Source organism: Colobus angolensis, unplaced genomic scaffold (genome assembly GCF_000951035.1).
Source record: "Colobus angolensis palliatus isolate OR3802 unplaced genomic scaffold, Cang.pa_1.0 Scaffold217, whole genome shotgun sequence".
NCBI classification, from domain to species: Eukaryota; Metazoa; Chordata; class Mammalia; order Primates; family Cercopithecidae; genus Colobus; species Colobus angolensis.
In genome coordinates, this window is record NW_012115344.1 from 6525311 (window position 1) to 6547689 (window position 22379).

At 35.3% G+C, this 22379-nt stretch overlaps 1 protein-coding gene and 1 pseudogene across 2 annotated transcripts in view; both read right to left on the reverse strand.

Moving 5' to 3' along the window:
- LOC105512706 lies at positions 1-3928 on the reverse strand (annotated as a pseudogene).
- INTS12 (integrator complex subunit 12) overlaps positions 3822-22379 on the reverse strand; it is a 25639-nt gene continuing 7081 nt past the window's right edge. For both annotated transcript variants that reach the window (XM_011943263.1, XM_011943262.1), the window contains 6 exons: positions 20879-21043; positions 16650-16802; positions 14460-14647; positions 13138-13297; positions 7894-8040; positions 3822-4512 (listed from right to left, as the gene is read on the reverse strand). In XM_011943263.1, the coding sequence (XP_011798653.1) occupies positions 3928-4512; positions 7894-8040; positions 13138-13297; positions 14460-14647; positions 16650-16802; positions 20879-21034 (1389 nt within the window). In that variant the 5' untranslated portion in view covers positions 21035-21043 and the 3' untranslated portion in view covers positions 3822-3927. The remainder of the gene's footprint in view (positions 4513-7893; positions 8041-13137; positions 13298-14459; positions 14648-16649; positions 16803-20878; positions 21044-22379) is intronic.

Sequence of the window (22379 nt, forward strand, 5' to 3'; positions counted from 1 at the left end):
CTATTCCACTTCGTCTTCTACCACCTCGTCAACTTCCTGAGTGACGCCCTCAGACTGACCACCTGATCCGCCTGACCAGCCACTCCTCTGTCCAGAATTAGAAGATGTTTCCATCATAATATTCTTCAACTTCAGGTAATTTAGCTGGCACTCAGAGTATCCAGCCGGAATCATGCCACTCTGCCTGTAACCTTTCTGACTCAGTTGGAGGAATATCAAAGCAAACACCCATATTTCCTTTCAGGAGGCACACTGTGGTAATCTGAGACATTGCATTACTACTCAGCTTTCTATTAAGTTCTTTCCAAGCACAGCTGACATCCTGTATTTCCTCTAGACTTTCCAGAGTCATGATCACAAAACCCTTATCAGAGTTGATTAAAGATCATGGTTCAAAGCTTGATACACCAGAAATGTGGGCTAAAGCTGAAGCCAATGCATCCATCGCCCCTTTCTCTTCTATCAGTATCTGAGCTGATGGTTGGAAAAAATCAACAGCAGCATAAGAAATGGAAGCCAGAGACCTTACGGCATCCATGCTTTTAAATTTAACTAAATCCACTGTAGAAGGAACACCTACATGTTTAAAAGTAATTCCTGTTTTTTGTTCCACGTATCTTAGTTGACCTCTTTCTCTTGGTTGATAAAAACATATGTAAGCTGGGCGCGGTGCCTCCCGCCTGTAATCCCAGCACTTTGGGAGGCCGAGGCGGGCGGATCACAAGGTCAGGAGATCGAGACCATCCTGGCTAATATGGTGAAACCCCGTCTCTACTAAAAATACAAAAAATTAGCAGGGCGAGGTGGCAGGTGCCTGTAGTCCCAGCTACTCAGGAGGCTGAGGCAAGAGAATGGTGTGAACCCGGGGGGCAGAGCCTGCAGCGAGCCGAGATTGCACCACTGCACTCCAGCCCGGGCAACAGAGCAAGACTCCGTCTCAAAAAACAAACAAAAAAACATATACAAACCCCTGTCTGTCCGGCTCTACCTGTGCATCCAGAGAGATGGATATGGATATAGGGCTCAATATCCTGAGGAGGTGAACTTTGAATCACCAGGTCAACTACAGGAATGTCCAAACCACAAGGAGCCACGTTGGTTGCCACCAAAACTTTATAATTACCTCTCTGAAGCCTTGTAGTGTAATTTCTCTTTGTGACTGTGCAATGTCCCATGTAAACACAGTGCATTGTTTTGTGCGGATTCATGGCCATGTCAGTTACATTCTTCTTGGTCTCACAGAAAATAATAGCCCCCCCTTCAGATCCACTATAGACTTGAAGGACATCTCATTATCATCTGTTTTATAAAGGAGGAAATTGAGGAACTCACATGGAGGGACTGGGATTTAAAACCAGGTCTTCTGATTTTAAGGCCTTTTCTTTTAGTGTTTTCCCTTTTCTTTTCCTTAAGTCACTAAAATCTATAGTTACATAACCTTACAAAAAGCATGATATGCAAAATAGAAAAATGATAGTGACCACATATTTACTAATGGCATTAAAATGTACCATCCTAAAAGCTTACTTGTTAGCACACTTGCTTATCTGTCCATTCATTCATTGAACCAGTAAGTATTTATTGAGAGTTACAGTGGGAATACAATGCTGTGAAAGACAAACAAGATCCCTCCCTTCATACCACTTAAATTCTAGTGGGGAAAACATCTGCACATAACCAACTAAATAAAATGATCATAAAATAATAAATGCTATTTATATTAAACTGGCTACTTTCTTTACTGCTCAAAGGGTCTTGTAGCTCATTTTACGATATGAAAAAAAATCAAGGTCTAAAAGCTCCTTGAGACAATTTAAACTCTAATACCAAATATACCTCTATAAAATACCAAACTGAGCTAATACTGTATATGTGTACTTAAACATATGTACCTAACCTAAATATATGTATGCACATGTTATCTATACAAAGAGCCATACTCAGTGAAAGATTAGTTACCTCCTAAACTAGTTAAAGTTCCCTCTGAGGTACAATAGAAATTAAAATAATTGCTTCTCTTCTCAACTCTATCTAGCACGTGTTTTCTGTGATGGGATAAATGTTTTCATTTCAAGTGCCAGTGTGTGAACTGTAATAAACATTACTGCTTTCATTTTTTTGTAGGTACAGAGGTTACGTTAACTGTTATAGTTGCTGAACTGAGTTTTTATGTCAGGTAATTTTGTTTAGTCCGAACTAGTTTTGAACTATAAACAATTATGGATATGTATTTTTTGGTTTCTTTGACCCCGAAGGGAAATTGGGGTTTATGTCAAATTGATGTTTTATCACAATAAATCTGTTTCTCAAAGCAAAAGTCTCTGTAGGATTGAGATAATTCATTATTTACATATGGGGTAAACAGACATTTACTGCCTATTGAGATAATGATTGAGATAATGGATTCTCAATCCTGGATTCTAACTTACTACAAACAATTTAGCACCATTATTTAACAAAGTAGTTTAAAATAATAATCTTTCCTTTAAAAAAAAAAGACCAAGCTTAATTTTAAAAGCTTTGTGTTTATAGAGATTACCTATCAATATACTTTAGAATAATGCTGTTAGAAAAACCTAGAGATTAAGGAAGACAGTTTGAGATTAGAGATCTGTAGAATGAAGATTTAGTAGCACACATCAAGGTTGATGGAACAGGCTGTTCACAGTCCTTGTGAATGTGGGAATTTGTTGGATATCCAGTTTTTTTGCTGTGAATAATAAACTGTTTCTCTGATGCAGAGGGCTTCCTATCTTCTCTCAGAGTATACAGGTGCAACAATTGCTGGTTAATTTGTTAGCTTGCAAGTAAGACAACAACTCAGACTTTCCACATTTTCTGACTTAACCCATTTATGCCTAGTGTTCCATTATTGCAACGCTCAGCTTGTGGGAGTTATTTATACCCTAATGTTCAAGGTCATCTCCAAGGTCTGATTTTTCACCAAAAAAATTTGCAAACTCTGGCATAAATGGGTTAACAATGTACAAAACAATCTCAAGAATTAATCATTATATAGGAGCTTATGTATACAAAGTTAGCTAAAATTAGGTAAAATACTATAACATTTTGAGCACTAAGTAAGATAGCCTTTTCTTTCATGGTATAGGAAGACGCCATCAGTGTGTGAACAAGTCATACATTTTCATCTGCAAAGACTCTTGGGAAATGATATTTTTCTCTAAAACTTATCAGGAATGTGCATAACCAGGATGAATCAAAGTTCAATATTTATTACGTACTATGTGCATATAGTACATTGGCAATGTAGGTAAAGTGGGAAACTTGAGAAAAAATATTGTATTAAACACCAAGAGAGTTCACAATTTATTGGAAAAAGATGTATCCTTAAATAACTGAAATGAGGTGATAAAAAAAGGTAAAGATATAATATGAAGTATGATAAATCAATTAGGAAAATCCATTGATATGAGAAATCAATAATGAAAAAATAATTTTAAAAAAGATGAAATAATTGGGAGGGAAAGGGAGAGTCAGTTGAAATGGGGCTAGCACAGAAAATGAACATCCAGAATATGGGGAGGAAAATAGAAAACTATGTTGGGTCATCCGAGCCACCACATAAGGCACCTCATTCATCAGGATCAACTCTTGGGGCTTTGCTAGAAGACGAATTAATTCTTTTTCCTTAAATTCACAGATGCTATCAATCTTCTGAAGTTCTCATCGAGAACCAGTCATTCTAATCATTGTTTTCACACACTATGGAAATCATTAAAATAAAAATGTTGAAGACTGATTAAAAGTTTCCAAGTTTTGTTACATAATATCTAGCATTTTAAGGTAAGAAACAATAGAAATTTGATTATGAAGACTTTTATTAAATTATAGTATATTACAGATTATATCTTAATAATAAGCCTTTCATCTTTAGGCTAATATGATATAAAAACCTACTTGGCCACATTACTTCTTGAGTTTCTTTTGGGCGGCTTTCTTCTTGACCATCTGTAATCGCTTCATAGCATTGAGCTGTGATTCTTGTGAAGTTGGACCTTTAAGGGATGCTGAGGGAGAGCTGCTGGATTCTGAAGTAGTTTTGCTAGTAGTACTTCCACTAGGTCCTGATGTTCCAGTATTTCCATTCCCACTTAGTTGGCTGCTGTTTCCTGGAACTAAACTACTTGGACTAGGAAGACCTACTTTGCTGACATTGTCACAACTAACTGAGCGACTAAGGCCAGTTTTACCCAAGGTTAGAGGTGGAGGTGGTTTTAAGGGTACAGTGGGCGTAGTGCTGTTATTGGAACCTATTTTGGAACCTATTCCACCTTTGGATGATGTTGCCAGACCAGTCAAACCCACAGGTTTCTGGTTAGCTGATGAGGTAGCAGGTTTCCCAGTACTGTTTTGTGTTGTTGAACTCAATTTTGCTGTTGAGGGACCAGCAGAGGAAGTTTTGGCTGCAAAAGCTGCCCATCCAGTTAAGCCACTAGTTACTGACGAGGAAACGCTGGCACTAGAAGAATTTCCTGAAACAACTGTGGATGTCTAAAAAAATAAGGTAAATATTGCATTAGAGCCAAGTATAATCAATACCTATATAAACATCCTTGAATATATAAAAACTCATTAGACTTTTTATATCTAAGTTATGAATTGGGAAATTTAAATCACACCAACAAATTAGGTTCTTATGAAGCAGATCCGAAAAGCCACACAGAACAAAACTTATCTGTATCTAGCGGATATTATCATTTCCAAAACAGAAAATTTTTGATACCATATTCTTGTTCTAATGATTCCAAAAGAAAATATATGAAATTCCCTCTTGAGAATTGCTTTTAGGTTCAATTCTAAGCTATATCTGAAAACCAGATTTAGTGCTTTAATATACTTTTTACTCAAGAAAGTATTATCTAGCTTAATTAAACATCTAATTATTTTAGACTTCGCTCCAAATAACTAGGGATCATTTCAAAAATTTAATTCACCCTTAATGGGCAAAAATGCCCATACCCAGAATATTCAGGAGAACATATACAAGATGAAGAGATTCAGTCAATGTTTATTTACTGAGTGACTGTGTGAGAGAAAGAAGACAGCTGCATAGATTCTAAACCCATTTAAAAAAATGTTCACCTAAATTTTGAGCAACAGTTACAGGAGTACAAAATGTATGCAAAGTTAATTACTTGGAAGTGTACAACTTTCACGATGTATTAAAAAGGTCTCATGATTTTAGTTTCACAATTTGCCCATGATTCCAGTTAAACTATCATATAAGAGTCTCCTGCTCCTTTAATAAGGATTTTATCAATTGCCTCATTAGGCTGCAAAGTGACATTTTCGGTAGGACTGATCTCACTCTCCGATATATTTCATAAGGGTATAACCCTTCAACTTTTCTGATTAACTTCCCTGGCTAATCAGAAGCTCACAATGATACCAATGCCACTATATAAACACATATTGCTTTTGTTCACACAAGAATATATTTTTTCACTTTCACATTAGGCACAAATGTACGTAGTTCAAATTAATTTTGAATTGAACTTCTTATTGACATCTTTTCTATCTTTATACTCTTAAGAAGATTCACAAGTGTTAAGTTCACATATAGGTAAGAGATAAAATTTTACAAAATAATATCCTACTTAAAAAATGGTAGTCATACCTAAAATATATCCAGTTATAATTTACAACTTTGCTCTGAAATAGTTGATAAAACATTTTTAGCTCTTGAAATCAAGGTAGCCTTCAATATTGTCTGTATGCATACATTTTTAATCAATGTGAAAAGTAACAAAAATAGAGTTCTGAGATCTTTGTTTTATAAGAGAAGGAATCCAGATATTTGTCCACATACTCTGAAAACTGTATTTTCTTACAGTAACATATCAATTATCTTATGAAGTTATCCAGAGAAGAAAAACTACATAAACCATACATTCCTAGAGGAATATATACCAGCAATGAGAGAAAAAGTTAGTCAGGAAGTAAACGTTTACTTTTCAGTTATGAAACACCTAACATTTTTTTTTTCCTTTTCTTGCTATTAAACATAAAACTGTCTGCCATATGGTTAAATGATCTTTCAACAAACTTCACTAAAAGAAAACCCATCTTTAGTAATTAAAAGACCAACAGTTAGGAAGTACAAGCAAGAAAGCAAGTTCTGTGTGTCTGGCATTTCATTTTAATGGCTTGCTGTTGCTTAGTATTGCTTTTCAACAGGATGACAGATGGTTTATAATACTATCAGGACACATAGGAGTAATATAACACAAACAATTGAGACCAAGTGATTTTCTTACTATTTCAGCATAGAAAACAAATTTCTCAAGTTTTTAACTATAAATATTTTTTTGCCTATTTGCTAGATGGGCAAGTTAGAAAAGACATTTGCTTTTTATATGTGAATGGGAACAATTTTTTTATAGTATAAATTTATACTATAAATTTTTTTATTAAAAAAACACAAAACCTCTTTATCAAAACAAATATAACAGCAAAGGCTTTAATTTGTTTGCCATAAAATGATTTCATGTTGAATTTTCTAAAAATAAACTTTAGTAGTAACAGATTAGTCTAAAAATCTCCTAAAAAGTGATTATGTGCAGAATATAGCAACTCTAATTACTTTCAATAAACTGGTCATTCTTAGTTCTATTCCAATTCATCAAGTTCCTATATGACAAATCAATAATGGATATGCCTTGGATAGCAAATCTTCCCTGGCAAATTAAAATGAAAAATAACCTCCAAATATAATTATCAATAAGTTTTTACAAGTACTTTATATTCATAATCTTTTTCATCATATCAAGGGTATTAAGCTTGTTATTTACAGTCACTTAGATAAGGTAGTAACTAGAGTTTTCTCAGGTCAATCTTTGAGAATTTGAGGCTAATATTTTTTTCTTCCATATTTAGTGCTATGCTTAACATTGGAATGTGTACCTCAGTAGAAGTATTCTTTTTGTTATAAAATTAGATTAGAAAATTATTTTTTCCATGATATAAAAATGCCAAGATAATAAGAATAATGTAGTATGATTTCAAGGATGCAACCTTAGGAATGAGAAAGGTGATACTCTCTCTAGACAATGTGGTCCCTTGGTATAAGAGGTAGATACCACTGAAAGTTTATTATAAAGAAACAAAACAAGACAAAGCAAGAAGAATCCTTCAATAGCCAATAAGAAGGGAGAAAAAAAAATTACAAGGCCAAACTGCTCAAGTAGTGTGTGGGGCAAAACCGCTGCTACTGAGGGCAGAGGTATTTTGAATTTAAACCAGATTTCTTTTTTTTTTTTTTTTTGAGTCAGAGTTTCGCTCTTGTCACCCAGGCTGGAGTGCAATGGCACTATCTCAGCTCACTGTAACCTCTGCCTCAGGGGTTCAAGCAATTCTCCTGCCTCAGCCTCCCAAGTAGCTGATTACATGCACCCGCCACCATGCCTGGGAATTACAGGTGCCCACCATCATGCCTTGCTAATTTTTGTATTTTTAGTAGAGACGAGGTTTCACCATGTTGGCCAGGCTGGTCTCGAACTCCTGACCTCAGGTGATCCACCCGCCTTGGCCTCCCAAAGTGCTGGGACTACAGGCGTGAGTCATGGCACCCAGCCTGAATTTAAACCAGATTTCTGATTGGAGATAAGTATCGAACCAGATGAGAATGGTAAAGAATATTATTTTGGAATGATCATAGACTGCTCCTATTTGTGATAAAAAGAAAAAAAGCAGAGTCAGAGATTAATTAATGATATAAATGTTCCCTTTCTATCTAATAGTAGTAAAGTCTTAATTTCTAAAATATAGCCATTTAGTATATAAAGTTTCTCATCAAATTTTTTATCAAGCAACTATTGTTTAGTTAACTACACTTTAAGATAAAATCTTAGATAAAAATAGAATCTACTATACCTTGACTTCTGTTCTCTTAAATGCTAGAAAAGTTGTCTCTTGTTTCAGTTTAGTTTCTGGTTTCTTAACCAATGGATCTTTGACAGCTGGAGTTACAGAAACAACTGCAGGGGCTGGTTTCTGTGGTGGTTTCTGAGTTTTTTGAGCCTGCAAAAATCAGTGGATTAAATCAGATACAAACTCTTAACTGAATATACAAAAAGATAATAATCTCTCACAGGACTCATCATTGAAATGAAATACAGTTGAACATTTAAAAAAGTACTGTGATGATAATATATACGCTCTTTGACAAATTATTTTTATCATCATATTAATGGTTTTACAGATTGTATTAGTTTCTAAACAGTAAAGATAATATTAACCTTTAGAAATAATACAGAAGATGGTTAAATAACATTTTAACAGATAAAATTGTTTTTTAAAAAGAAAAATCACAAACTATATGTAAGCATTAGCTTTACTCATGATGAAGTACATTTATTTCTCATTGGGGTTGGTCAAATACATAGGAGTTTTCTTCTTGGGGTCTAGGCATAAGTCCCTCAGTTGCTGAGGGCAAATTAAAACACAGCTCAGATCATTTATAAGGTTTTAAATGCAGAATAGGGAGGAAAAAAAACTATTGATAAATGATGAAACTTTTTGAGGTTTTTCCACATTGCAAAAGTAGGCATGCTAAATCTTTAGAGAAAGTTCATAAATGCAAATTTCTATGTTATCAAAGAATTTTCACCCACTATTACTTTATAAGCATCTTCAGTTATATTTTGACCAATAATTGATTTTTTCCTTTATTTTATAACTAGGCACTTTACTAAATTTTCCTATAAACTCTAATCATTTTTGAGTTTATTTTTTAGTGTTTTCTAGGTAGATAATTATAACTGTTTATAAATGGTTATGTGCAGTGTTTAAGAGTAATTTTCGGAGTCAAACAGAGCTAGGATTAAAACCCAGCAACTGGCCGAGTGCAGTGGCTCACGCCTGTAATCCCAGCACTTTGGGAGGCTGAGGCGGGTGGTTCACTTGAGGTCAGGAGTTTGAGACCAGCCTGGCCCACATGGTGAAACCCCGTCTCTACTAAAAATATAAAAATTAGCCGGGCATGGTGGTGAGCACCTGTAATCCCAGCTACTTGGGAGGCTGAGGCAGAAGAATTGCTTGAACCCATTAGGTGGAGGTTGCAGTGAGCTGAGATCACACCATTGCACTCTAGCCTGGAGAACAAGAGTGAAACTCCATCTCAAAAAACAACAGAAAAAAACCCAGCAACTATTTTTCTAGGTACATTACCTCAGGCAAAATATGTGAATCTCTAAAAGCCTCATTCTCTTCATCTGTAAAATGGTAATAGCATTTGTTTCAAAGGTGGGTTATGAGGATGAATTATGATTATGTAAGAGTTTAGCATAGTATCTGGAATATGCTGAGTGCTAACAAAAAGTTACTGTTTATTCATCATTATTATTTAAAAAGGATAATCAAACTGAATCCAGAAAAATCCATGCATACTGAATGGAGAAAGATGCTTCCCACCAGCCATTCCACAGTCTTTGCTAATCTTCATAAGCCTATACAGTACTGTACTAGACAATTTATTAACAATTTGTCACCATTTCTGGAAGCCAGAACTTGGCCTATTTTGCTCTTGTTTGGGTCTTCTTGTGTAATCCTGTGCTACCATTTGTCATACTATATAGTTTTGGTCCTTAAATCTCAATTCGTATCACTTTTTATACACATACCTTTCACATCAAAGTACACCTACCTTCAACACCACTTATAAAGCAAAAATCAGATCAAGAATATTAAGAATGTTCAAAGTAATTCACTGTTGATTACTGGTACTAGCAGGAAAGGAGAGCCATCTTTTCCTTTATTGCAAAACCATGTTACAAGAATGCATCCCTCACAGTAAAACAGAAACATATGGCTCCAAAACCATGGCTTTTGATCTTAATACTGCATTCCACCCACATCTAGCACTCCTGAGGTTAGACTCTGAGGACCCACCTAATTTGTATGTTTTAACAGATTAATTATGATGAAGCCCCAGGAAGTACTTCTACCTGAGATCATGTTTGGATCTTCTGCCTTCCCTGTTTTATCCAGCCATCTTAGAAACTGAGTAAAAAATACCCACAATCCTTTGTCCTTCACTGGTAATACTAGTTTAGGGAACTAGGATATAATCACTGATTCAGTTTTGTTCAACAAAGGAACTAAAAGTTTCATTGGGTGACTGCTTCAAACACTGCAAAATGTATAAAATTCTCCACTAAGGCACTAACTGCCAAAATGGCAGCATTAAAAACCCCACATATTTCTAAATGCTGTGAAACAGGAGTGTATTACTACCTTAGATTGAGAACCACTGCAATAAGTGATATGAGTCTCTCACCTGAAGCTGGGGAAAAACCCACTACTGGGTAGAGAGAAAATTATAGAACTGAAGAATAACCCTGGACCCTGCCATACACGATCATAACATTCTTAACTAGGTCTTCCTACAATAATGTGTACTGCAGAACTTGCCCTAGTTTGAGGAATCTGTGCAAGGAGAAAGGGGATATCAGGTGCTATTTATAATATCTTTGCGATACCTTGGAACACCAACCAATGCACATATGAGAATCTCACTCAAAGCACTTATAGTTAGAATGACTGAATTTAGAATCCCCACTGTTCCAAAATTATCTCATTAAACCTTACATTTCCTGGATTCTGATCTTTAGGCTCACTTCAGATCATGTCTTTTGGTATTTCCCCACATTTACTCTTGGTGTATTCTAGTCATGTTCTAATATTAGCCATGACTCCCCATTTAGTACTTTGACTTTTGGACACACAGACCAGATTCACTGTTGATTTCTGGTACTAATCTGCATTTAGCCTGGTATGGTGGCTCATGCCTATAATCCCAGAACTTTGGGAGGCCGAGGCAGAAGGATCACTTGAGGTCAGGAGTTTGAGACCACCCCTGGCAACATAGCGAGACTCCATCTCTACAAAAAATAAAGAAAATTAGCTAGGCCTGGTGGCACATGCCTGTAGTCCCAGCTACTTGGGAGACTGAGGTGGGAGGATTGCTTGAGCCTGAGAAGTCGAGGCTGCAGCGAGCCATGGTCACGCTACTGCACTCCAGCCTAGACAACAGAGTAAGACCCTGTCTCAAAAAAAAATATATATATATATATTTGCTTCATTTTATTTAACTTAAGAACAACATAATGTAGAATGTGTCAGTCTTGAGCTCCACTTAAGTGCTATGCCAATGAATTACATGATCTTACTGATAAATTAGATATTTGCAAAGCAGATAAAGGAATAAACAGTATCCCAGATGAAGAGAAGCTGAGAAGCAGAACATGAAAGTTCTCCACATATTCAGGTAATTACACACTTAGTCTGTGTCAGAGTGGCCAGAGTATATGAATGTGTATGGTGAAGCAGTGAGAGAGAGGGCTGTAAGGTAGAGTTGGGTCGAAAAGAGAAGGTCCATATATGCATCCTAATGAGTATAACCTCATTATATAAGTAATTGAGAGCCACTGGGCATATATAAGCAGATAAATATTTTAGAAGAATTCTAATGACAGTAATCAAAGTGGATTGATGGGAAGCAAGGAGATTTCTTAAGTGGTTATTGCAATAGACAAGTAATGCATTTGTGGAACAGGGTAATAAAAGAGAAATGAACAGATTTCAGAGACATATAAGAGGGAGAATTAACAAATCTGGTAAACAAAGGGATATGGAATTAAGAGAGGCATCAAAGATGTTTTCTAACTCACGCAATTACAGAAAAAAAACTGGATAATAGAACAACTTTTATTTTTAAATATATTGAACTTAAAGTATCTATAGACTATCTAGTTAGCTATAGAAGCTTACTCAGGAAGAGGGTTAGAACCATAAACATAGATTTGACATAAAATAAATCCAAAAAAATGGAGGAGAAAAAACTTGGGGGAAGAAGAGTGCTTACTTTAGATATTAAGGGAGCTACAGTGATAATAATAATGAAACAGTTGAGTACATATTAAAGAAAGACAGATTATTGTCACAATTTGTTTCTTTTGACAATTTCCAATTCTTAGTGGTTTCGTATCAATGCTCTGGAATGCATTGCTCATCTATAATAATTTCACTTTAGATCCTGGAGGGCTTTTGTTTAAATAATAAATTAAATAAAAATCAAACTGAGCAGAACAGATTGTAACTTGTCACAGAAATTTCCTGTTACAAGTAAGAAATATACACACTATTGATATCCACACTTTTCATTTACTACTTTTTATTTCATAGGAATAAATAAAAACACTTCCTATTTCTGATTTAACTGATTAAAAAGTAAAATGGGTATCTCAAATTTTTACTTTTAACTAAGTACTTCTGACCTTTAAAGATATATTGGTTAGACAAATTTATGTAGAAATTCATTTGATGAACAGACATGAGAACTCTGCAATTGAGAATCACTAATTTAAGGCAGGGGAAGAGAGATGAAAGTGTGAGGGAGAGATGGTGAATAAGACATTATGGTAATTTCTTGTTTTCTTTAAAAGAAAAATTATGAAATTCATTTATCATTTATCTATTTTATAAGTGAATAAAAGTTAGAAAACTATCCAATATAACAAATGAAAATGTATTTCACTACGATATTAAAGGCAGGTATGTTAGTAAACAGTAAAAACAGAAAGTATGTTGGAAGAATGAGGTAATGGTCACTTGAGGACAATGAGAAGGAAAGACTAAGCAATAGAGAAATGCAGCTGGAAAGACGGATATGCACATATAAATATCACCTCTGTACACATCTTATTCATTTGGTGGTTTAAGCTCACTCAGGAGTTTTCTATATTTCCTTACCAGACCTCAACAAACAGTGGGGCTTTGTATCTCACCAATTCTCAGTGCTGCATGGTATATTAAAATGTTTATAAATACATTGACAGACTAGTAAGGAATATTCATAATTTGTGTGTCACCAATCTTGTTTGTTTATCTATATTAGAAGTAGATAAAACTAAACAGAGAAAAATGCACATAACGTGGTCTGGTTTTTAGCCATAGAAATATTAATCACATATATATACTATACATATAAACATTTAAATAATCAGCTTATATTATTTATTTTTTCAATATCTTAAATATTCAAATCTTTGTTTTGAAAGCACATACCAACAGAAACATTGACAGACTGTTTAAAATAAAGAAAAATACGATTCCTACCATTCTTTTCATTTGTCTGGTACATCGGGCACAGTACCACACCAGGCGAGGGTCATTCGCTTCCTTGTCTGTCACCTGGGGTTTATGGCAATCTCGGTGGTAGAGATTATGGCACTCCTGACATTCTACTAATTGATTGCCAGATGCCACCATCATTTGCCTAAGAAAACACACCATTAAACATTACATTACTTTTTTTAATGCAATAATTTAAAGTTATTTCAGGGGCCGGGTGTACTGGCTCATGCCTGTAATCCCAGCACTTTGGGAGGCCAAGGCAGGCGGATCATTTGAGGTAAGGAGTTCAAGACCAGCCTGGCAGACATCTCCTGCCTCTATTAAAAATACAAAAATTAGATGGGCATGGTGGTGCACACCTATAATCCCCACTACTCGGGAGGCTGAGGCAGGAGAATGGCTTGAACCCCGGAGATGGAGGCTGCAGTGAGCAAAGATCACACCACTGCACTCCAGCCTTGGTGACAGAGTAAGACTCTGTCTCAAAAAAAAAAAAAAAAAAAGTTATTTCAGGGTTGTTCTGGTAAAGTTTGGTATATTAAAAAGAAAAAAAATCCCAGAAACCCAAAGATCAAAATAACAAACTCCAACACATAGCATGCACAAAAGCATAAGCTTTTAAAGCTTATGGTCAACCATTAATAAATACATGGAATGCCTTGATTAAATTTGGCTATTTTCTGCTTGTCATTTCTCATCATAATTTTTGTCTTTCTCTCAGAAGGTAGTAGACTCTGATTAGTCTTCCAACAGTCTCATAACATTCTGTATCTCTATTAAATTCCCTTATATTAGTTAGCTATATGTTGTTGTTGTTCTTCATTAATATGAGTTACCTAAAGGTGAGAACTGGACCTAATTATTCACAGTCCTTAGCACATTACTGCACACACATAGGGTGCTCAATGAATGATCAGATTAATAGAATGAAGCCATATGTGTATAAAAAAGTATAAATTCTAACAGCACAAAAAGCAGTCACCATAGCCTTAGATTATCATAGGCATATATATCATAATATAATAATCTCTTTCCCTCTGGAACCCAAAAATGCAGAAAATGTTACAACATAACAGATTTAAAAGCCATAGTTGGGAAAGACAAAATATTTGACAATTTTCAATATGTTAAATTGTTATACAGGCAGTTCATAAGACATCTACTTATCTCCACCCCAGTTCCAAATCCTAAAAACAAAATAGAAAATGCACAACAATTGTTCTGATTTTGGGGGCTGAGGAGTGGAAAGGGGTCCTGTGTTCTTCATAAAGTAACAAAATAATCTGTGACAAGGGACAACTTACCTACAAACAACGCAGGCCAATCCCATCTCCATGGCAAAATCATCAGCACTGGTCTCCTCAAAACTGGAAAGGTCAGCCATAGCTAAATCCTTGCTAGTTTGGACAGTAATGGGAGAGGACTGTGTTTCTGGTTTCTCCAATCTAGGTTTCTTTGGAATATCAACTCCTTCAGTGATGTCTGATTTCATCTATAAAAAGCAGGCATCAGAAAATGATAAAGTAATGTGGTAGAATAAACTTTAAGTCACTGAAAGATGAATAAAAAGGACAACAGGCAATGATCAAGTCCATTTTACAAATATATTCACATAGTTAGGGACAAATGTGCACATTAAAGATCTGTAGAAGAATTGTAACGAATTTATCGGTACATTAAATGAAACCAGCAAGACAGAAATAAATAAATCAGAACAGTTTAACAAAGATTTGTATTTCTCTTTGTACTCTTCTATCTATTAAAGAATTCTGGAAGTTCGATGGATTTACTTAGACTAGTATCTACTGTACAGACTTAACACATATTTGCTTCAAAGCAAATTTGGATTCCCTTCTTTAAGATATAAATATTATCAATATACCCATTAGATTTGGCAAAAATCAAAAAGTCTGATAAGACATAGAATTTGGAATTCTTGTACTTTGTTGATGACAGTGTAAATTTAGTACATCTACTTTTGATAACAATTTGGCAATGCCTAGTAATGTTGAAGATGTCATATCCTATTATATTCACTTATAGGTATACATCCTATAGAAACTATTAACATGACATATGTATAAAGTAGCTCACTTCAACTCCATTGTAATAGAAACAAAGGAGAAATATCTAATTGTGCATCAGTAGGGGAATGATAAGCTGGTTAATTCACAGAATGAGTATTATGTAGTAGCTAAAAGATATCTAGATCTACATGCATCAACAGAGATACATTTCAAAAGCACATAGTTGAGTGGAGAAAAAGTTACCAAAGGATATACACACACAGTATGATATTATTTACATATTTTTTTTTTTTTTTTGAGACAGAGTCTTGCTGTGTTGCCCAGGCTGGAGTGCAGGGCACTCTGCTCACTGTAACCTCCGCCTCCTGGGTTCAAGTGATTCTCATGTCTCAGTCTCCCGATTTGCTGGAACTACAGGTGTGTGCCACCACACCTGGCTAATTTTTGTATTTTAAGTAGAGACGGTGTTTTGCCATGTTGGCCACGCTGGCCAACTCCCAACCTGCTGACCTCAAATGATCCTCCTGCCTTGAACTCCCAAAGTGCTGGGATTACAGGCATGAGCCACCACGCCCAGCCTCATTTATGTAGATTTAAAAGCAGAGAAATAATCTAACGTAGTTTATGAATAGCTACTATTTAGCAAAAGTATGAAAACATACAGGATAATATACTCCATCTTGAGGGCAAGGGTTACTGAAGATATCTTTCAAATGTATTTTTTTCTAACTAAAATCTTAATTACTATATGTAGAAATCATCCAAAAACAGACAATCCAAGAATCATCCTTGGCCCTGCTCAGGTGCATACCATTCTATAAAGTTTACGTTTAGTCATTTACATCTATATTCTCCTATCTTTTCTTTCTTGCTTTCTTTCTTTTTTATTTGAGACAGTGCCTCACTCTGTCACCCAGGCTGGAGTACAGTGGCATGATCTCCACTCACTGCAATCTTTGCCTTCTGGGCTCAAGCAATCCTTCCACCCCCCACCCGCCCACAAATAGCTGGGACTACAGGTGATTGCCACCATACCCAGATGATTTTTGTATTTTTTGTAGAGATGGGGTTTCACCATGTTGCCCAGGCTGATCTTGAACTCCTGAGCTCAAGCAATCTACCTGCCTTGGCCTCCCAAAGTGTATCTATCTTTTCTTCTTAACAACTGTTCCATCTAGGACCTCTGAGGCACAGATAAAAGTTTATACTCAAAATTACTATACTCCCTAGGGCTCAAATATTTATTGACAATAGCTTTTAACTATTTAACTTTAAAATTTGTAAATTTTACTCATTTTTCAAAAAGTCAAAATCTATAGCTATCAATATATATTCACTGAGTGATGATTATTATATACCTATACCCATTATTATATAAAAGAAAGAGACATAAACCATTGTTCCTTTCTGCTTATGGAACAACTAATTTATCTTTTTTCTTTTAACAAGATTAAAATAAAATCTTACTTTATCAGCAGGTCTCTTTTCGGCTTCCTTCTTTACCTTTTCAGTTGTGAGGACCTTGCCATTATTATTACTGGAAGGAAGACTGGATGATATTTTGGGCTCTTGCTTAATGGAAATGCTTTTTGTGCTTGAAATTTTGGGTGGCTCCACATCCTAAAAGATGAAAAAAGGTACCACTAATTAAATATTCAGATTGATCATCATAAAAAATAGATCATTAATCTAAACAATTTTCAGTTAAAAATTAAGACATCTCATTATAACCAATGTAATATTCCTTTCTTAAATAGATAAATAGCTTTATTGAGAAATAATTGATATACAAACTGTACCTTTATTTATTTTTTTGGGGGGGGACGGAGTCTCACTCTGTTGCCCAGGCTGGAGTGGAGTGCTGTGGGACAGTCTTGGCTCACAGCAACCTCTGCCTCCTGGGTTCAAGTGATTCTCCTGACAGCCTCCCAAGTATTTGGGACTACAGGTGCACCACCACTCCCAGCTAGTTTTTGTAGTTTTAGTAAAGATGGTGTTTCACCATGTTGGCCACGCTGGTCTCAAACTCTTGGCCTCAAATGATCCGCCCACCCCGGCCTCTCAAAGTGCTGGGATTACAGACATGAACCACCACACCTGGCCCAAACTACACCTACTTAAAGTGTAACATTTGATAAATTTTGACATATGTATACATCTATGACACCATCACTACAATCAACATAATGAACATATCCATCATCCCCCCAAATTTCCTTGTGGCCCTTTGTAATTACCCTCTTACAGGTATACACCCTAGAGAAAAGATGTCTCCCATCCTCAAGCAATCATTTATCTGTTTTCTGTAACATTAGATTAGTTTGCATTTCCTAGAAATTTATATAAATGGAATCATAGATATGTATTCTTTTTTTGTCTGGCTTCTTTTACTCAGAATATTTATTTTGAGATTCATCCATGTTGTTAAGTGTATCAATAGTTCATTCCTTTTTATTGCTGAATAATACTCCATTGAATGAATATACCACAATTTATTTATCAATTTACCTATTGATGGATATTTGGGTTGTCTGCAGTTTGGGACTATTACAAATAAAGCTGTTATGAATATTCATGTACAAGTATTTGTACATACCTATGTTTTTACTTTTCTAGAATAAATAGGAGTGGGTTATACGGTAAGTGTTAAATATATGCTTAATTTCTTAAGAAACTGCCAAACTCTGTGGCAGGACCATTTTATATTTCCACCAAGCATATATGAGAGTTCCAGCTCCTTTCCATCCTCACCAATAATTTGTATGGCTAGTCTTTTTAAATTGTAGACGTTCTAATAGGTATGCAGTGGTATCTCATTTAGATTTAATTTACATTTTTCCAATAACTAATGATGCTGAGCAGTTTTTCAAGTGCTCATTTGGCATACATATATCTTCTTTGGTAAACTATTTGATAAAATATTTTGCCCATTTAAAAAAAATGAATGTTTGTTTCATTATTGAGTTTAAAGAATTCGTCATAGATTTTGGGCACAAGGCCATTATCAGATATATGATATGTAAATATTTTCTCTCAGTCTGTGGCTTGTCTTTCCGTTCTGTTTAAAACTTCGATCCCTTATTCATGTATTATAGCTTTGCTGATATAGATAACTTATTTATTGTTACTAATAGTATGCATAAACAAAGTTTATGCATATGGCAGCTCCTTGGAATTTCCCCTCCCCATAAAGAAGGGCACTCCTCCACCATTCTAAATAAAACTAAAGCAGCTGAGTGCAGTCTATTTTACTGTGATAATATGTAAAAGTACAAAAGTATAAATGGGAATAATACATATCAATTTCAGAATAGTGTCTACCTCTGAGGAGGAAGAGAAGAAAAAGGAAGGAGGAATGGCTCCTCAGATCTAGTGGTGGCAGGGCTTGATATATTATTACGCTGACTGCTTAAAACTGAGGCCTATAAATAGTTTTTTATAAACAGTTTATATAAGAACGCAGCCACACCCATTCATTTATGTATAATGTATGGCTGCTTTCACATTACCATGGCAGAATTAAATAGTTGCAGTGGAGACCATCTGGCACACAAAATCTAGAATTCTTACTGTTTGGCTCTTTATAAAGTCTGTTGACCACTGGTGTAGACTTAGTCAAGTGTTGAAGAAAATATTAATAATGCAGATTAAACTTAAAAGTGTATGGTGGGCCAGGTGTGGTGACTCATGCCTATAATCCCAGCACTTTGGGAAGCCAAGGTGGGCAGACTGCTTGAGTCCAGGAGTTTGAGACCAGCCTGGACAACATGGCAAAACTCTGTCTCCACAAAATATAAAAAAATTAGCCAAGCATGGTGGCATGCACCTGTAGTCTTAGCTACTCAAGAGGCTGAAGTGGGAGGACTGCTTGAACCTGGGAGGGAGTGCTGTGAGCCAAGATTGTGCTATTGCACTCCAGCCTTGGTAACAGAGTGAGATCCTGTCTCAACAAAAAAACAAAAAACATGTATTGTGTGTAACTAAAAAATTGAGGACAAAGTCATGCAGTATTAAACTATTACCTATTCAGCAAAAAAGTTGTTCTAGTTGTTGACAGATGAGTTAAGTTTTAACTGCATTATTTCACATTTGCCTTCCTCATTAATGTAAATGAATATCAACCAATATTCATGTTAGAATACACTTGGAGATTTGGTAATGTTTATAAGCGTACCACTGCCTCCAGGTGATTATTATCCATGCTAAAGTTTGAGAAACACTGGCATAAATCAACTCTTCTCACACAAATCTAGTGATGAAAATATTCAGCTGAAGGCTAAAATTAAATGGACCTGGGCTTTAAAAACCTGTAACAGAAGAGTTTCTGAAAACTGACCAAGAGAAGTAAATTCTAGCTAGAAACCTAAGGGCAGCATGCTTTTTAATCACAACAAATTTTTCACGTTCTTTAAGAGATAAACTTCCATTTTAGAGCTCCATTGAAACTTTTTTTTCTTTAGTAATAATAGGTTTTCCTAACTGGACAATACCAACACCCACAGTGGAATGAATTTGGTAGTATGCTTTGTAGAGCCATATTGATTTGCTCGATCTGAACTCACTGGACCTACTGGAATCAGAATGGATAGAAGAAATGAAGTCACAATGGTTCTGTTATTCAAAGTACAATAAAAAGGCTTCGGAGTACTAGACCTAGTATTGAAAGAAAGCTGGGGACAAAATGCCAGTGTTTACTTGAGCTTCAGATTCTGGTTAGACTTGAGCTAGTCATGTTCTATCTTTTCCTTCTCGGTTTGGGATCTAGGTCCACAGACCTGAGTGATTTGGAGTTTCAGGACAAGAGCTTAGAAGAATTTGAAAGAATGTCTTAGTAGGTATTAGGGAATATAGTAAGAGTTATCATTCACTGACAGCTTATTATGTACCAGGCAGATACTACACTAGGTGACTCATTTACTGTATCTCCTTCAGTTTTTACAACTCTGCAAAGTAGTTCTTATCATCCCCATTTTACCAATTAACAGACTAAATGAAATGAAGTTACTGTGTGCCTCAGTTTCCTTACATAAAATGAAGAAAACAGTATCTATCTTAAAGGATCATTATTATAATTAAAATTAATTATTCACATAAACTACTCAGTACCTGGGACATCAAGATACATTGTCTATTATCACCACACAATTATAAGATGTAAGTGGGATTTAAAACAGGTATGTTTGGTATCAAAACGTATATTCTTTTCACATAAAGTTGCCATTGCCTGCTTTGTTATTATCTAGACAGCAGCTACAAACGTCCCAGAGTTCATCCATACCTCCTTTTCTCTTAAATTATCCTACCCATATTCAATTTATATTGTTGAAAAATCTGTGCTTTTACTTGATTTTTTTAATCCTTAAAACAATAGAGAATAACAGAAGTAATCTGTGGTTACATTCAGCAGCTTAAAAAAATTCTAATCATAAAGAATCGGAAATTAAAGTAAGTCATAAACAAGTGAATTCATATACACACAAAGCAGTAGAACAGATTATCCCACACCCCCAGCTGATTTTTCTATGTGGTGTAACAGTTCCCTGAAAACTTGAAGGAAAAAAAGAAAGAATATAATTTCTCCATGCCACAAGGACAGATTATTTCAGCAGAGATTGTTTTGAGATGGTCTATATGTTATCAATGTACTACTACAGGTCTTATAAAACTCTCTTCAAACTTTTTATTCATGCAGGTACCTTTTGAGATGGACGGTAACTGGAATCAATGCCCCGAGCCAAAGATTCATCAAGCAGTGCTTTTAGCTTTTCAGCAGAATCTTTACTCTTTGAATGTAAGAAACCTAGTGCTTTCAAAAAAATGGGATCAAGTTCCAAGTTCACAGTAGCAGCCATTGCAAACACCTGAAGGAAAAAAAAGAGGACGTAATTTAGAAGACAATGCACAATTATCTATGTCAAAGTTTTACTTTTCTGTTTTTTAATTTATAATAGATAATACTGTGCACATGATATAAAATGTAAAATTACCAAAAAGTTATTACAAATAAAAGTAAATTTCCATTTTATTCCTGACAGGCATTATCTAGTTCCTGCCCCCTGAAACAACTAGCAGTATCAGTTTTCTGTGTATCCATATTGATGGTAACGTTTTAAATCCAGGTAGGCTTCTCCCTGCCACAGAACTCCTTCCTAGCTGTGTTTTAAAAGATACACTTTGCAGTTTCAGTACATAGAAGTTGATGGGTTTAGGTCAAGTTTACTCTGCATCAAAATTTCTTCTCTCAAACCTTATTTCCATAACACAAAGGAAGACTTAGTGTGCATGTGTTTGTGTGTGTAAGGGGTATCACAAGAGGGCAGCGGTGAAAGGGTGCGTTAAGTGATTAGCTCTCATGGTCACTGCTACCGTTTTTACCTCAACTCTTTTTTTTTTTAAACTCACCTCTTTAGTTCTCTGCCCCAACCATGAATGTCTCAGAAAACATATTAATGATAACCTTATTTGATCACATTTAGATTGTGGTATCTCATGCATTAACCTATTTTTAAAAGTAAGGTTTCTGAGGGATAATATCATAACTACTTAACACACACACACACACACACACACACACACACACAGTCTATGACGCTTTGTGTCCTAAAGAGCTTAAAAAATAGCCAAGATGGATAAAGATATACATCAAAGGCTTATGAAATTCCACAATACTAAAAAGTTTTGTTTTTAGTTAATACCAATGCTATCATGTGGTTCTGCTTCTGGTTGTCACTTTTTCAAAAACCTCTCCAGCCAAGAAATTATCAAAATAAAAATGTATTCTTTGTGTTCAATCCTTTGATCAATATACTATGGCTTGAAATCTTCTATCCTCGAGGTTAATATTATATTAATGCAACACACTTGCACTGCCATAGTTAGAGAACTGTCAGCAATTCCAGTTATCTCCCATTTTCAGGGGTTTATAACACCATTAAAACTTGCTGTAGGTTGAATCCTAGCATATGAAAGCACATCTGAAAATGGATTTTGTTGTTCCCTCCCCTCCAACTTCACTCTTCAACCTTCTCCACATCTGACAAGAAACACACATACACATCACTAGGCTTTTTTTTTTTTTAAAGTTCCCAGGAGGGTATTAGTTATCTACCTGATAACTACAAAATTATTGTCAAATTCTGTACTGCACTAAAATATCATCTGAATCACACATGGAAAGGAATCCAAAAGTCAGTACTA